A 13,664-nucleotide genomic window follows, 5' to 3' on the forward strand; every position below is an offset into this window, starting at 1 on the left:
CCAAACTAACCCATCACTCATAAGACCATCTCTGCGATGCAGTGGATAGGGCATCCGCCCAGTGAGCGGAAGGTTGTGGGTTCAATCCCTGGCCACGTCATACCAACACATGTTAAAATCTGGTACTTGTTGGTACCTGCCCGGCTTAATGGGTGTAACTAGGACCGGTCAGCTCTCAGTATAATGAGTCGGAGTGGGATATTCAAGTGCGACTATGCTTGTCATAAGAGGCGACTGACGGGAACGCGTGGTCAGGTTTGCTGACTTAGTTGACACATGTTATCGGTTCCCAGTTGCGCAAATCGATTCTCATGTTGTTGATCACTGGATTGTCTGGTCCAGACTCAATTATTTACAGACCACCGCGATATAGCTGGAATATTGCTGAGTGCGGCGTGAAACTAAACTCACTCACTCACTCACTCACATGTTGTCATTTGAGTGAAATATTTTCAAGTTTGACATTAAACCCCTTTTCACCTCACCTCACCCCATCACCCATAACTAACTCACACCTCACTCTCCCTTCACTGACCCGTGATTCCCTGGTTACAGAGTGAGAAGATGTTCAAGCAAGCCTACAAGGCAGCGGAAACGTCATACAGGAAGTCACAGCAAACACAGCATCAGAACTCACAGCTAGAAGCTTTACATCGTAAGTCAGGCATTCTTCTTTTCTGAGTCTTGCAGTTTTGCACTATATGTCATACCAGTGTATTTGGTGGACACACAAAAGCCTGTCCTCTTAAATGAAGAGTTTTTAGAAAATTCCATCAAATAATACAGTTTTCGTAACCTTGGTAATGGTAAAAAGTGTTTCAGTAAAATTTAATGGAGGTAGTGGGCTCTTTTATTTTTGTTCATATTGTGGATCTAAGGAATTATAAGAATTTTTCCTTTAAACTTGAATGACAAGAACCCCCATGTGTTAAAAACAATTTTTGACAGTAATCCGGAAAAGTGTTACATCCAGATAATCTGGATAATCTGATAATCCCTACATGATATGAATATGATTTCTTTTGTACATGGCTGTCTACAATCTGTGTGTTGCAGGGAGAGATACCAATGTTTTGGTTTATATAAAGAGGAGACTAGCAATGTGTGCCCGCAAACTCGGGCGGACAAGAGAAGCAGTCAAAATGATGAGAGATGTAAGTAGTTGCACCAGATGTTTAGTTTCACATGTGTATTCAGGATCTGGTGTCTTTGATGTGGTTCCATTTCCCATTACGACAGGGAAACATAATACAGTTGTCATTTCTTGTGATATCTTCAGCAAGAATGTTAAAACTGTCTAGTGGAAAATAAGGGCTATCTTCAACAAGAATGTTCAAGCTGTGTAGTGGAATGATAAGGGATATCTTCAGCATGAATGTTCAAGCTGTGTAGTGGAATGATAAGGGCTATCTTCAGCAAGAATGTTCAAGCTGTGTAGTGGAATGATAAGGGCTATCTTTAGCAAGAATGGTAAAACTGTGTAGTGGAATGATAAGGTTATCTTCAGCAAGAATGGTAAAACTGTGTAGTGGAATGATAAGGGCTATCTTCAGGAAGAATGTTCAAGCTGTGTAGTGGAATGATAAGGGATATCTTCAGCATGAATGTTCAAGCTGTGTAGTGGAATGATAAGGGATATCTTCAGCAAGAATGGTAAAACTGTGTAGTGGAATGATAAGGGATATCTTCAGCAAGAATGGTAAAACTGTGTAGTGGAATGATAAGGGCTAATGATAATCCTAACCCTGAAAAGGTTGTGTTTGTATGAGGTGTTATGTGTTAACAAACGTGAGGGATACACATTTTGTTTTCATGGTGTCGGACGAGGAAAGCGAAATTTTGATAATTCCCTTTCCCGGCAAAGTGAAAACCTAAGTTGTTCTAGAAGTGCTTTGAAAGCGAATTGCTATGATAACATAGGATTACCGCACTTCAGATTAGCACGCAGTTGAGAGAGCCTCTTGACTGAAATGAAGTTTCCTGTTTCCTGAGTTAGCTGAGTGGAGACGAAACTGAATGGGAGTTGTTTTTCATAAAGATACAGTAAATCAATAAATCAGGCTCTTTTTACAATTAAGGTAACTGAGAATAACTGAGAGTGGAATGCCCTATATACGGAGCTCACTGAATTTTTGTTTATCAAAATGGCAAATGCACACATCAGGGTTATGCTTATTGACACTGAGAGGAGGCCAGCACTTGTTCTATGACAAGTTTGAGTATCGGTGTAAGAAAACCATCTGATAGAAGAAGTATTAGAGCTGTGTAGTCGCCGGATGCTAAGCATCTTCACAGCAGACAAGAACATTGAGTGCCTTTGTGCAGCAGATACAGTGTTTGGCGATGGCACCTTCTCCTCAGCATCCCGGCTGTTCGAGCAGTTCTACACACTGCATGCTGAGTATCAAGGTCATTCGTCAACTGTTTCCTGCCAAATAAATCCAAGGATACATACAGTACGACCTTGGAACAGTTGTGTCAGATGGCCCATCAGCTGAACTGTTCCCTCAATCCAAGGACATTCCAGACTTGCCGCCCACAATTCTGTGAGAAGTGTATTTCCCAACACCCTACTTGAGGATGTTCCTTTAATTTTCCCAGTGCATTTGGCGCTGTGTGCAGAAGGAATATCATGCTTCGTACTGCAAGGATGAAGACGTGGTTCAACGACTAGTGAGATAGCCAGATAACGTCTGGCTTGATACCATTGCTGACAGTCATGCAGATCCAAAAGCCCAAGCCTTCATGGACTATGTTACCATGACATGGGTGGAAGGTCATCAGTTTGGACCAGAAGTTTGGAACCACTTTGGCAATCCTGGACATTGAACCACCAGCATCGTTGAGGGATGGAACCACATGATAAACAAGCTTGCCAGGAAGAGCCATCTGAAAATTTTTGAGATCGTTAAACTGTTCCAGTGAAACCAGTGGAAGTCGCCATCCAACAGATCTGAGCACATTGGACTGCCCCTCTTCACCTGGAAGGGAAATACAGGAATATTGATGACATCTGCCTTCAGTCCCTGACCTGGTCAACAACATCATTGTTGTCATGGACTACACAGAACATGTTGCTGATCTGATCCTCCATCTTAAGTGATCCACCTCAATGTGACTAACTGCTGAGCAGCCTGGTACTCAGTCATTTAGTGTTATATATTCATTAAATTTCTGCCTTGACTATGGCATTAGACAACGGCTCACATTTCCTTGTTCTTCTTGTGTATTGAGAGTCCTGGGAATGAGAAATTCTGTGTTCACTGTAGCTTGACTATTCCTGCGAAAGCGAAACCGAATTGAGGAGGTTTGGTCCAGATTTCCCTTTCCTGGGCCATAACCGTTTTCACTTGCCTTCAAGAGCAGTTAGCAGAAATGCAGTATGTGGGAAAGATTAGAAATTTGTACAATTCAATTATGTCATGTTTTATAAATGTAAACCAATGTAGTCCTAGACTTAAGGAGAGGAAATATTACCTTCATATGAGATGAAAGAAGGTAACATCTCATGTTTTTCAGGACTTAGTTTTAAATTTGAAGTAATGCAAATAAGTTTTAACAAATTTAACCTCTCATCGTTTTTTTACAGCTTATGAAGGAGTTCCCTTTGATGAACTTCAACATCCATGAGAACCTTATAGAGCTGTTGTTAGAGCTCCAGGCCTATGCTGATGTTCAGGCAGTGTTGGCCAGATATGATGGTGAGTTGACCACTTTGTTGGCTGACCATGTAGGACACACCCTTCTGTAAAAGGGTGACCTTGCCTTAGGCCAGACCAATTTTTTTTTCTTGTTTTAGAGATTTTTGTCCTCTGAAAACCTAAAGGCAGGAGAAAAAAATACTCAAAATAAAATCACCGATCAAAGTAATATTCCTTCGAAATACTCAAAGTATTTTACTTTTGGCAATTTATAAAGTGTATATGGGGGCAAGAAAAAACAGTCTAAAAATAGTTTCTTGTAAGTTTATGTTTTTGGACAGTAACAACATTAGGATTATATTTTTTGATATGAGAAAATTACTGTGTTATTTTTTCTTCTTATTCTTGAGAAAATAGGACAGGCAAGTCCATAAAACAGGAAACAAAATGGGTCTGGCATTAATGGCTACAACAAATGCTCATCTCTTTGAACTCATGAAAGACCCTTTCTGGAAGGGACTGAAATGTTGCTCGCTCCCTGGCAGGCTGGCTCCCTGGCTCCCTCACTTCCCCCCCCCCCCCACTCACTCACTCAACATATTTAATGGTGCATTGTGAAGGGACCTTGGCAGTAGTACTCTGGTATTAGCAAAACAATGCAGATATGTTAAGAAATCAAGTGTACGAATGTCAAATGCATGTATATTTTTGAAAGCAAACCACTCACTGTTTGTGTTTCAGACATCAGCCTCCCCAAGTCAGCTACTATATGTTATACAGCAGCATTACTTAAAGCAAGAGCTGTAGCAGATAAGTAAGTAGCAAGTGTCATATTGGAGGCCTGGACAGTCCGTACTACCAATGTTGTTCTTTACCATATTTGAAGGAAAGCTTTAATATCATATGATAAGGTGTTCCTGAATTTACCATAGTAATCTGATGGATTAACTTTTACAAAATCAACATGAAAGAATGAGTCTGTAGTTTATATTTTGAGACCCAGAATTGAGTGTGTCAGTCCTTCTGAACACAATGTACAATATTTTATTCCAGATTTTCCCCTGATATAGCATCCAAACGAGGTCTCAGCACAGCAGAGATGACGGCAGTGGAAGCTATACACAGGGCAGTGGAGTTCAATCCACATGTTCCTAAGGTAATAACTGCTACAGGAGTTGTCTCCCCTGACAAAACAACATGTCCTGACAGCCATTGTCTTTTAAGGTTGATGGAGTTATGTCCCTTCTTTGTCCAACCCTACCTTTTCACCCAACCAAAAATGATCTGGATACTTTCTTTGATATCAAAATTCAGAAGTTTTGAGGTGCAGTGTTAAACAGAACCCTGATCTCACTAGTACACTTGATTTTGTAACAAACCCAGCAGATAATATACAAAATAAGAATTGTATTGGAATACTGTTGATGTTCTCATTGGAAGTGTGCTATAAATGATAATGTGACACCTGATATTTTGTTTCAGTACTTATTAGAAATGAAGAGTCTGGTGCTTCCACCTGAACATATACTGAAGCGAGGAGACAGCGAAGCTCTAGCATATGCGTTTTTCCACCTCCAACACTGGAAGAGGGTCGAGGGTGCGCTAAATCTTCTCCACTGTACATGGGAAGGCAGTAAGTACACAGTCATGTCTGCTCTTGTTTAGCATCCCTAGGGGCTTCCAGAATGTTATGATTGATTTTCACATCCAAGGTTCAACGTGATTATGTCTGATTATTTGGCTTCATGGACCCTTGCTCTTAGGTCAGGGACCTCAGGTGCGCAGCAAGCCAAATCGCATAAGCTTGATTGGTTGCAAATCTTTACATTTAGATATGATTGAAGGTTTGTCTAGGCTTTTTAGCAAAGATCATGTGTAAAAAAAAAAGCCTGGACTTTTTTGTTTGTAATGGTTATTAAGCCTGTGAACCTTCGTCACTTTTCACCCACAATCACTTTAGATGTTCCTGACACAAACTGTGACATACCTGGAACACTGCTCAAAATGGTGTTGTAAGCTATTCACTTAGTTCATGTATAAGAAAAATTTGTATGAACTGTTGTAAAAGAACTTTCTTGAATGTAAATGCTCGCAAATATGATAAATTTGGATGTGGACTGTAGTGCTGGAGTGATTAACAAACCATCAACTGATCATTCTCACTTGTGGTTGTGGCCGCATTAAGAATATTTCTCATCATTATGTTTGTTAAATCAAGACATAAACATCTCATGCAGGTTCCTGACTCCAAGAACTGCAGTGTAAAAATTATGCGTATCTCTACATGAAGTAGTCTCAGTTGTCTTGATCGTAGTATTAATCAGAGTCTGTTTCGTTTGCATAAAGCTATGATTGAATTCTGTTTTTGTCCGCATGAATTTTTTGGTGGAGTTTAGGATTAAAATCGATTATTGATCAATTGCTGAGCCTGATTGTCAATCCTGTTATGAGTGATAAGCAGTACTCATAGACTGAGAAGTAAGGATAAACCTGAACCCAATGTTTTGAAGTAAGAAATAAAAGACGTTTCATAACAATGTTTCAAAGGTTTTACTACTGTAGTTTAGTGTCTCCAGTAAGCCTAAGAATGCATTGTTCAGTGTTATTGTTATGTTTGGTGGAATTATCTTCAGCTGTTTGTTTCGTGTATTGCAGCATTCCGTATGATTCCCTACCCACTAGAGAAGGGGCACCTGTTTTACCCCTACCCCACATGTACAGAGAGTGCTGACAGAGAACTGCTGCCTTGTACGTATACACACTGAGACAGGGAGGGGCAGGCAGCCCAGACATCATGGTTTGGGAGGAATCAAATTTTAATCCAGATTTTGAAAATATGATGAATGGGAAATGTATTACAAATTTAGATTTCCAAAAAATGTCAGAAAATTGATGAGGCACTTTGCAGTCATGATGTATTGCGCATGAAGTGGAAAGTAAGGGTATAAATATGTATTGGTTAGACTTTCATTCTGCTACCAATACCATACAGACTAGACTTCTCACTGTCGTTGGATAAACAGATCTTCTCAGTTTGCTGATATTTGCAAGGCTCTTTACAGAGTTAGGTCCATTTACACTTGGAGTCAAGTGATTGTTTCAAATCTCCTCTTGTCTGGATATTATCATTGTCAGTACTAGACCGTGATCATAACTTTCACTAAAGTAGCAAACGTTTGAGACCTGCATCACTTAGTTTCTTGAGACGTTTAGCTGACCTGCTGTTATACTTTCTCAATAACCAGGAAATCCCAACACATAGTCACTCACTCATCCTTGTGTGAAATCCAGCTATACATGTTGCATGGTATTTCTCTATCCACAGCTTTTCATGAAGTGTCAGTTTACCCCAAGAAAGAGCTGCCTTTCTTTATCTTGTTCACTGCTGGTCTGTGTTCCTTTACCGCACTGCTGGCGCTGTTAACGCATCAGTACCCAGAACCCATGGGCGTTGTCGTCAGAACGGTATGATTTTCACCAGGCTTTTATCAGTTTATATTCTCTGTCTGTCTGTCTGTCTGTCTGTCTGTCTGTCTGTCTGTCTGTCTGTTTTCGAGACCAGTTGATGTAAAAAACATCTTCATTATTGTTGATATGTAAAGACAATGTGATGGCTTGGCAAGCACTTTTGAAGAATATTATTTGAATCATGGATGGCTTGGAGTGAATGTTTGACAGCTCATTTTATGACTTGTAAATGTGACTAGCATAAATTTGGTAATAAATAAAGTTATTATCACAAGGCAGATCCAGAGGGCATCAAAGGTTTCATTCCACAAGTGCTTTTAGTTCTAGTGTGCCTTGTTCATGTGAGGGAGTCTTAGTACTCAGGCAGCTTTTAGGAATGACAGCCATTGCAAACTATTTGTCGCAGCCATGATGTAGATAATATTCCAGGATTTCCAGGATATGCTATAAATCCTAATTCACTCCACTTGTGGAGATTTATTGCACACCCGGGAAATTTTTGAAGATGTGATGTGGATGGACTGTTGCAATATGAACTACCTTACTTTAGACACTTGAATGTACGTACAATTTTTACAAGTAAGCCCTGTCTTTCGGCACAAAATATGTCCACCAATAATGGTTCAGATACTCAACTAGACCTACCTTGTGTTTTTAGAGCAAGATCTGAAGCACTTTTATCAAAAAAAGTCTTTGACAATATCTTTATGATGTCTTCTATATGACATTACTTCTGAAGCTGAAGCTACTGCAGTGAAACAATACTGAATGGGGAAGATAGTCTTTATTAAACATCTACCATTACAAAATTAGTTCTTATTTGCCTTTGTTCCACTGTTTACTTACCAGAGTTATGTCCCTTTGTGTTATGATGTATGATACATGTTTTGCTGTCGGAAAGTGATAGTTCATTATTGAAGATGTTGTGTATTGATGTATGTGATGCTGTTACAGATGCTGAGTTGGATGTACCTGCCCTTGAGTTACGTCCTGGAGAAACTTGAAGCCATCCTCCCCTCCAACCTTCTCCATCAGCTGTCACGCATCTAGGTGACACCTGTCAATCATACTCATCACTGCCATCACCATGACAACCACCAGGACATATCTGTTGAGAATTCTCAGCCTGGAGTTGGTGCAACAATGTTATAGACTTGAAATAGTAATATTGAAGTATTACCAAAGTGTTGTACTTCGTTTGGATGGTGCCGAACATTGCTTTGTCATCATATCAGTAATGGTTATGATGTATGTGACACAGATAATGAATACACATGATTGGTTGAACAAGATTGTATTGGCAATGGTATCATGAATGTGGAGTTGAAAGGGACACAAAATAGTTGCAACTATGGTTTTTCTTAGTTCTGATATTAATCTGATTATTCCTTTTAAAGGATTACTTATTGGTAAAGAAAATAATTTGAAGATTGTCTGTTCATATCAGTGGGGTATATTCCTGATTTTGAATTCTGTGACAGTACATGTTTGTTTGTACATGGTTTGTACACCCCATCATCACCTGTGAATACACAGGACCACATTACATGTGACTTTTTGCAACCAAATTAAGAAGTGGTCTGGTTCTGGGAGGAGAGAAACAAGTTAGAACATATTCAACCAGTCACATTTAGATGGTACATGTAATATCTCTTGTGCAATATTTTCTTTCATTGAAGCCAGGTGTGGCCTGTAAATTGTGAAATCTGAAGCAAACAATCCAAGTTATTGAACTTGACCACCTGACCCATTTTGTTGCCTCTCACCACCAGTGCAGCATACAATTCTGAATAGTATTTTGATTTGGCTGTTGTTCAATGCCACTCATGGCAATATTCAGCTGTATGGAGGCAGTCTGTAAATAGTCAAGACTGGACCGGACAGTCCAGTGATCAACATCACAAACTTTGATCTGTGCAGCTGGGACAAGATGACATGTGTCAACCAAGTCAGTGAGCTGACCACCCAATCTTATTAGTTGCCTCTCATGACAAGCATAGTTTCCATGTCTGGTCCAGACTCTATTATTTACAGACCGCCACCATATAGCTGGAATATTGCTGAGTGTGGCATAAAACTGAACTCACTCACTCGGTTACCTAACCACCCACCCACCCAACATGCTACATGTCGACTTTCCCACAATCTACTCAGTACATTGCTTCATTATCATGCATTGGTTCCTAGAAAGTTTATGTTTATGACTCCATCAACACAGACTCATTTCAATACCATACAAAAACTTCCATCACCATGATAGTGTGTGTCTTTGTGTATTCTCAGGTACAGGTACTTGCACAAAGCAATCTTAGGGAGGTACAATCAATGTAGTGCTAAGATTGCTTCGTGCAAGTCAGCCCTGGAGTTACATAGTGTATAAGAACAAGAGGGGTTTTTACAGTGTCTTTAATCACAGGTTAATTTCACATAGTTCAGTTTAGTCAGTGGTGTATATGCTTCCTGTACTTATGTAATACCTCTTTAATTATAAAAACATACTTGAACTATATTTTCAAAAGAACAGTCAGGTAAGTTAGCAATTTGATATGTTACCCTGAATATAAGACAAGCATTTAAGGACTGTGCAATACATAAACTATTAACAGTTTTAATTCTGTTGTAAGTACTGCCTGTGTGTGAACTTAAGGGATCTTAGGCCAGCCCATTGGTTAAGGTGTTGGCTTGTCAGGTGTTAGACCCAGGTTTGGTCCTTCACATAGTAACCAACTCTTTATACCTGTTAGGTGAATTTGAAAAAGTGACTGAATGTTCTTTTTAAAACATTTTTTTTTCTTAACGGTAAAGGGATGAGTATCCATTACATGCATTTATTTTGAATTTCAGGGGAGTTTTCAAATTGTGCATCACATTTTAATGGAAATAATAATGTCATGGGATCAGATATCTCAAAGTATTTAACTTCTACATATGTATGCCCTTGTAATTTTAATTTGTATAACTAAAATAACAAGAGCAGAGTTCAGTGTTTATATTAACACTGTTATCAAGCAGGTGATCAATAGCATATAGAAGGTGTTGTGAACAAAGGGGTTATTGAATTGATGTATAACTTCTTTAATACAATGAGTGCAACATTTCAGTGTAGAGAAGTACATCAGTATCAACATCTACTCATTCTGCTGTAGAAGTTTTAAAGCCATAGATTTTTCTTCCTTGTTCATGATCCCCCCAGTAGTAGTAGTGGTAGTAGTAGTTAAACATGAAGGGTATCTGTTCAAACTGTGCAAGAAATTTGACAGCACCATATGATGATGTTTGAAGTTTTTGAAAATTGAAATGTTTCATTAAGTAAAAAGTAGTGTTTAGCAATTTCCCAGATGTATAGTAAAGGTACAATGAAATGAAGTTTATCTGGTCTTGTTATTGAGTCAGCTGGCTTCTGTTAGGGGACCAAAAAAAAAAATAAAAACACTTTGTGTTACTTTAAAATTCATCACTTGAAGATATGGGTAATTCTGATATTGAGGATGGCATGACTGGAATATGTTTGAAACAGTTTATCTTTTGTTGTTTACAAAACAAAGTATGTTCTTACATCTAAGTGCCCATCCACGTGATGGTAACGCTAAGCCGATTGAAATTCTCATACTGTACTTTACAATGTGGTATAATGAACTGACGATAGTTCTATCACTAAGATCACTTTGTTAACAGGTCTTGGATATAGGGTAAGGCTATTTGTTGTTTTCCTAAACTAAGTTGATCATGTACCGCCAATACTTCTTGTGTCACTACTGTTTCAGTGTGTCATTTTACTGCTGTAAGTGCTTTTCCATGTGTTATGTTGTCAAGTCAGCCTCTCGTATGGGGGCTTTTCAGTACTGAAAGTGATATAAAAGCATATTTTGAAATAACTGCTATTTTTATATATTGATAAATAACATATCTTGGATTAATGTATCCAAACTTTACATCCAAGTTGTGACATTATTTTGCTTTCCCCTTTTGCTTTGCCCTTTGGGATTTGCAACCATTCGCATGCAAATGTGTGTAAATTCAATCTATTTGTTTAATGTTAAAAGTTTGTGCAGCAAAACTATGTGTTAAAGTTGTATAAGGCCATAATAAATTAATTAGCACATTTTCATCCACCTGAAATCTGTAATCCTCACATAGTAAGTTGCTAACACTAAGAGTTGTCAGTTTAAAATTTTAGAGTACTTTCACTCAAACATTTATGAGACTCCTTTGAAATTATGAGATGAAATTTTACTCATACAAACCTCGAGTTAATAAACTGAATATGGAAACATTGAACTAGATTGATCCAGTGTTTACAATTATGAATATTATAATTATATTGTATTATTCACAGTCACAGAAATGTTTCCCGTTATTAAGAATGACAAGACAGGGTGTTCAGTTTGTATAGATACAGCATCAACTTTAACAATGTATTGATAAACAAGAAATGATGACATTCCAAGCGAGCATCTGTGCTTCCTTTTCTTCAGTATTAGATTAAATGATACAATTAATCAGTCATTACTTTATGAGGAAAATTTTGGATGAAAATCTAATGATTTATTATGGTTTTATGTGGCCAGCATTTTTCGTGTAAATTCTCAAAGCTCAGACTTTGTTCTGTCATTCTGATCAGTATCTTGCAATGATTTGTGAAACTGGATTGCCAATAATAGACCTCTGTAGAACTTGAGAAAGCAAATATGATTTTTGTGGAAGGTTCATTGGCTACAACACAAAGGAATTGACATTGGTCCTGTGAGTGTGGTTCCCCCTCATGTAAGAGTTGGGTGAAGTTGTCTCCCTTGTTGTGCCAGGATCTGCTCATCATGTGTTTTGACAACCAGATTGTGATCCTTGATTTGTCTGCAGAGCTGACTGACCTTGACATATCTGAAATATTGGATTCTGTTAAGAAATTTGCCTTGGTCAATTGAAATACAACTTAAAACATAATTTGATCACCTGATTATTGATTTATTTAAGTTTTACTATTTTGGGTGCAACATTTTTTATATTTTCACTTGTTCAGGATTGACAATTTCGTAATCAAATTTTTATTATAATGTTTTATTTGTTACTTATAAAGTACCTGTTTATTTTCTAATCCAGTATAATATGATAAGCATTTTTTTTGTTCTCCTATTTACCTTTTGTAGCTGATAGCTCAAATCCATTAACTGAGAAAATATGCATTTTTGCGCAAGTGAGGCATATAGTGTAAAGTATAAGTTTATGTTTTCTAGCCCTATTTGTTTTTGTTTTTTTTTTAAAGAAATGTTTTCCTCTCACAAAATATATTTAAAGGGTAAATCTGTTTACTTGCTAACCACAAACAGGTGATTTGTGTTATATCTTTGACTGAATATCTTTACAAGGATGGAATTCTACAGTGTGAACCACTGCTACTTGTCTCAGAAAAGATGTTGATTGTTTGTGTGTAATTTCAGTTTGGAGAGCAGCCCTGGAAAGGTTTATGCTGACAAAGCACTTCGTTTTCATGAATTTCAACAAAACTTTGTTGTTGACAGAATGTGTTTATATGTGAATGTCAAACTTGGTACAACAACATTGTGTTCACAACCTCATCCCCCATGATCAAGTATGGTATCACCTGTCATATGTTTGGGATTGTACCATGCTGGTTTGGAGGGGTGTAGGGTAAGTGTTACATCAACATTTATTATACAAATATAGAGAAAATGTTGAACTGTGAAATATTTTTGTTGGTTTTTTTTATCTGTCCAACTGTGCAGAGACACTTCGGTGACAAGCTGGAGCAGCATATTGTTTAAACCATTACAAAGGAACACACCATTTCGAAAGAAGATGGGAACGAATTCATTTCAGTTTTAAATACACAACACATTGTTTAGGAAATCCAGCTTAATCAAAACACCTGTGATGAATTCTGTGAAAAATTGGGATCAAGGTAGAAATTCTATGGACAGATCGGTATTAATGAACAATTGTATGGCATTCCTTGTTGACTAACAAAGAGCTTTCCTTGGCACAGAAACATGTCTGAGGCAATATTATAGCTGTGTAAGAATAGTCTGAATGATATGTTTGACGAGAGTGCCTTTTGATTGACATCATGAGTGTCAACCTGTGAAATTTGGCAATGATGACAGACATCAACCAAGTTCCCAGCCTGATGTCTTAGGTGACAGTTGGCACACGAGTACAGTAGTGCGTGATTACATTTTTACTGCTGAAACATGTATCAACCCGAGACACTCCGTACTCTGGCTGGCTATTTTCATCAAGAATGAATTGTTTTATGGCTTGCTGTCACTGTATCACACCAGCCTCTGAGTGACCTCAGAAAACCGGTAGCTTCTGACAAGCAGCTGCGCACTTCTTGAATGCTGAAAATTAAAGACATGACTAGCCAATCGTTTCTTCCTTTGACAAACATGGGTACAAAGGATGCTAAGTGACGCCCCTAAAGAGATACCAAGTATGTGAATAACATACGATTTATAACTCTGTGTAATAATGAGCAAGTTCAACTTTACAGTCTCACTACAAAAGAGACCACTATATATACTATGATCTCGGGTGGAT

At 38.1% G+C, this 13,664-nt stretch overlaps 1 protein-coding gene across 3 annotated transcripts in view; it reads left to right on the forward strand.

The window, feature by feature from the left end:
• LOC137295573 (suppressor of tumorigenicity 7 protein homolog) overlaps positions 1 to 12,812 on the forward strand; it is a 64,012-nt gene extending 51,200 nt beyond the window's left edge. For all 3 annotated transcript variants that reach the window (XM_067826980.1, XM_067826981.1, XM_067826982.1), the window contains exons 7-15: positions 556 to 655; positions 1,057 to 1,154; positions 3,590 to 3,701; positions 4,383 to 4,455; positions 4,695 to 4,797; positions 5,124 to 5,274; positions 6,297 to 6,389; positions 6,967 to 7,106; positions 8,064 to 12,812. In XM_067826980.1, coding sequence (XP_067683081.1) covers positions 556 to 655; positions 1,057 to 1,154; positions 3,590 to 3,701; positions 4,383 to 4,455; positions 4,695 to 4,797; positions 5,124 to 5,274; positions 6,297 to 6,389; positions 6,967 to 7,106; positions 8,064 to 8,159 — 966 coding nt within the window. In that variant the 3' untranslated portion in view covers positions 8,160 to 12,812. The remainder of the gene's footprint in view (positions 1 to 555; positions 656 to 1,056; positions 1,155 to 3,589; positions 3,702 to 4,382; positions 4,456 to 4,694; positions 4,798 to 5,123; positions 5,275 to 6,296; positions 6,390 to 6,966; positions 7,107 to 8,063) is intronic.
• The last annotated feature ends 852 nt before the right edge of the window (positions 12,813 to 13,664 follow it).

The sequence above is a fragment of the Haliotis asinina genome, chromosome 9 (assembly GCF_037392515.1).
Source record: "Haliotis asinina isolate JCU_RB_2024 chromosome 9, JCU_Hal_asi_v2, whole genome shotgun sequence".
Lineage (NCBI taxonomy): Eukaryota > Metazoa > Mollusca > Gastropoda > Lepetellida > Haliotidae > Haliotis > Haliotis asinina.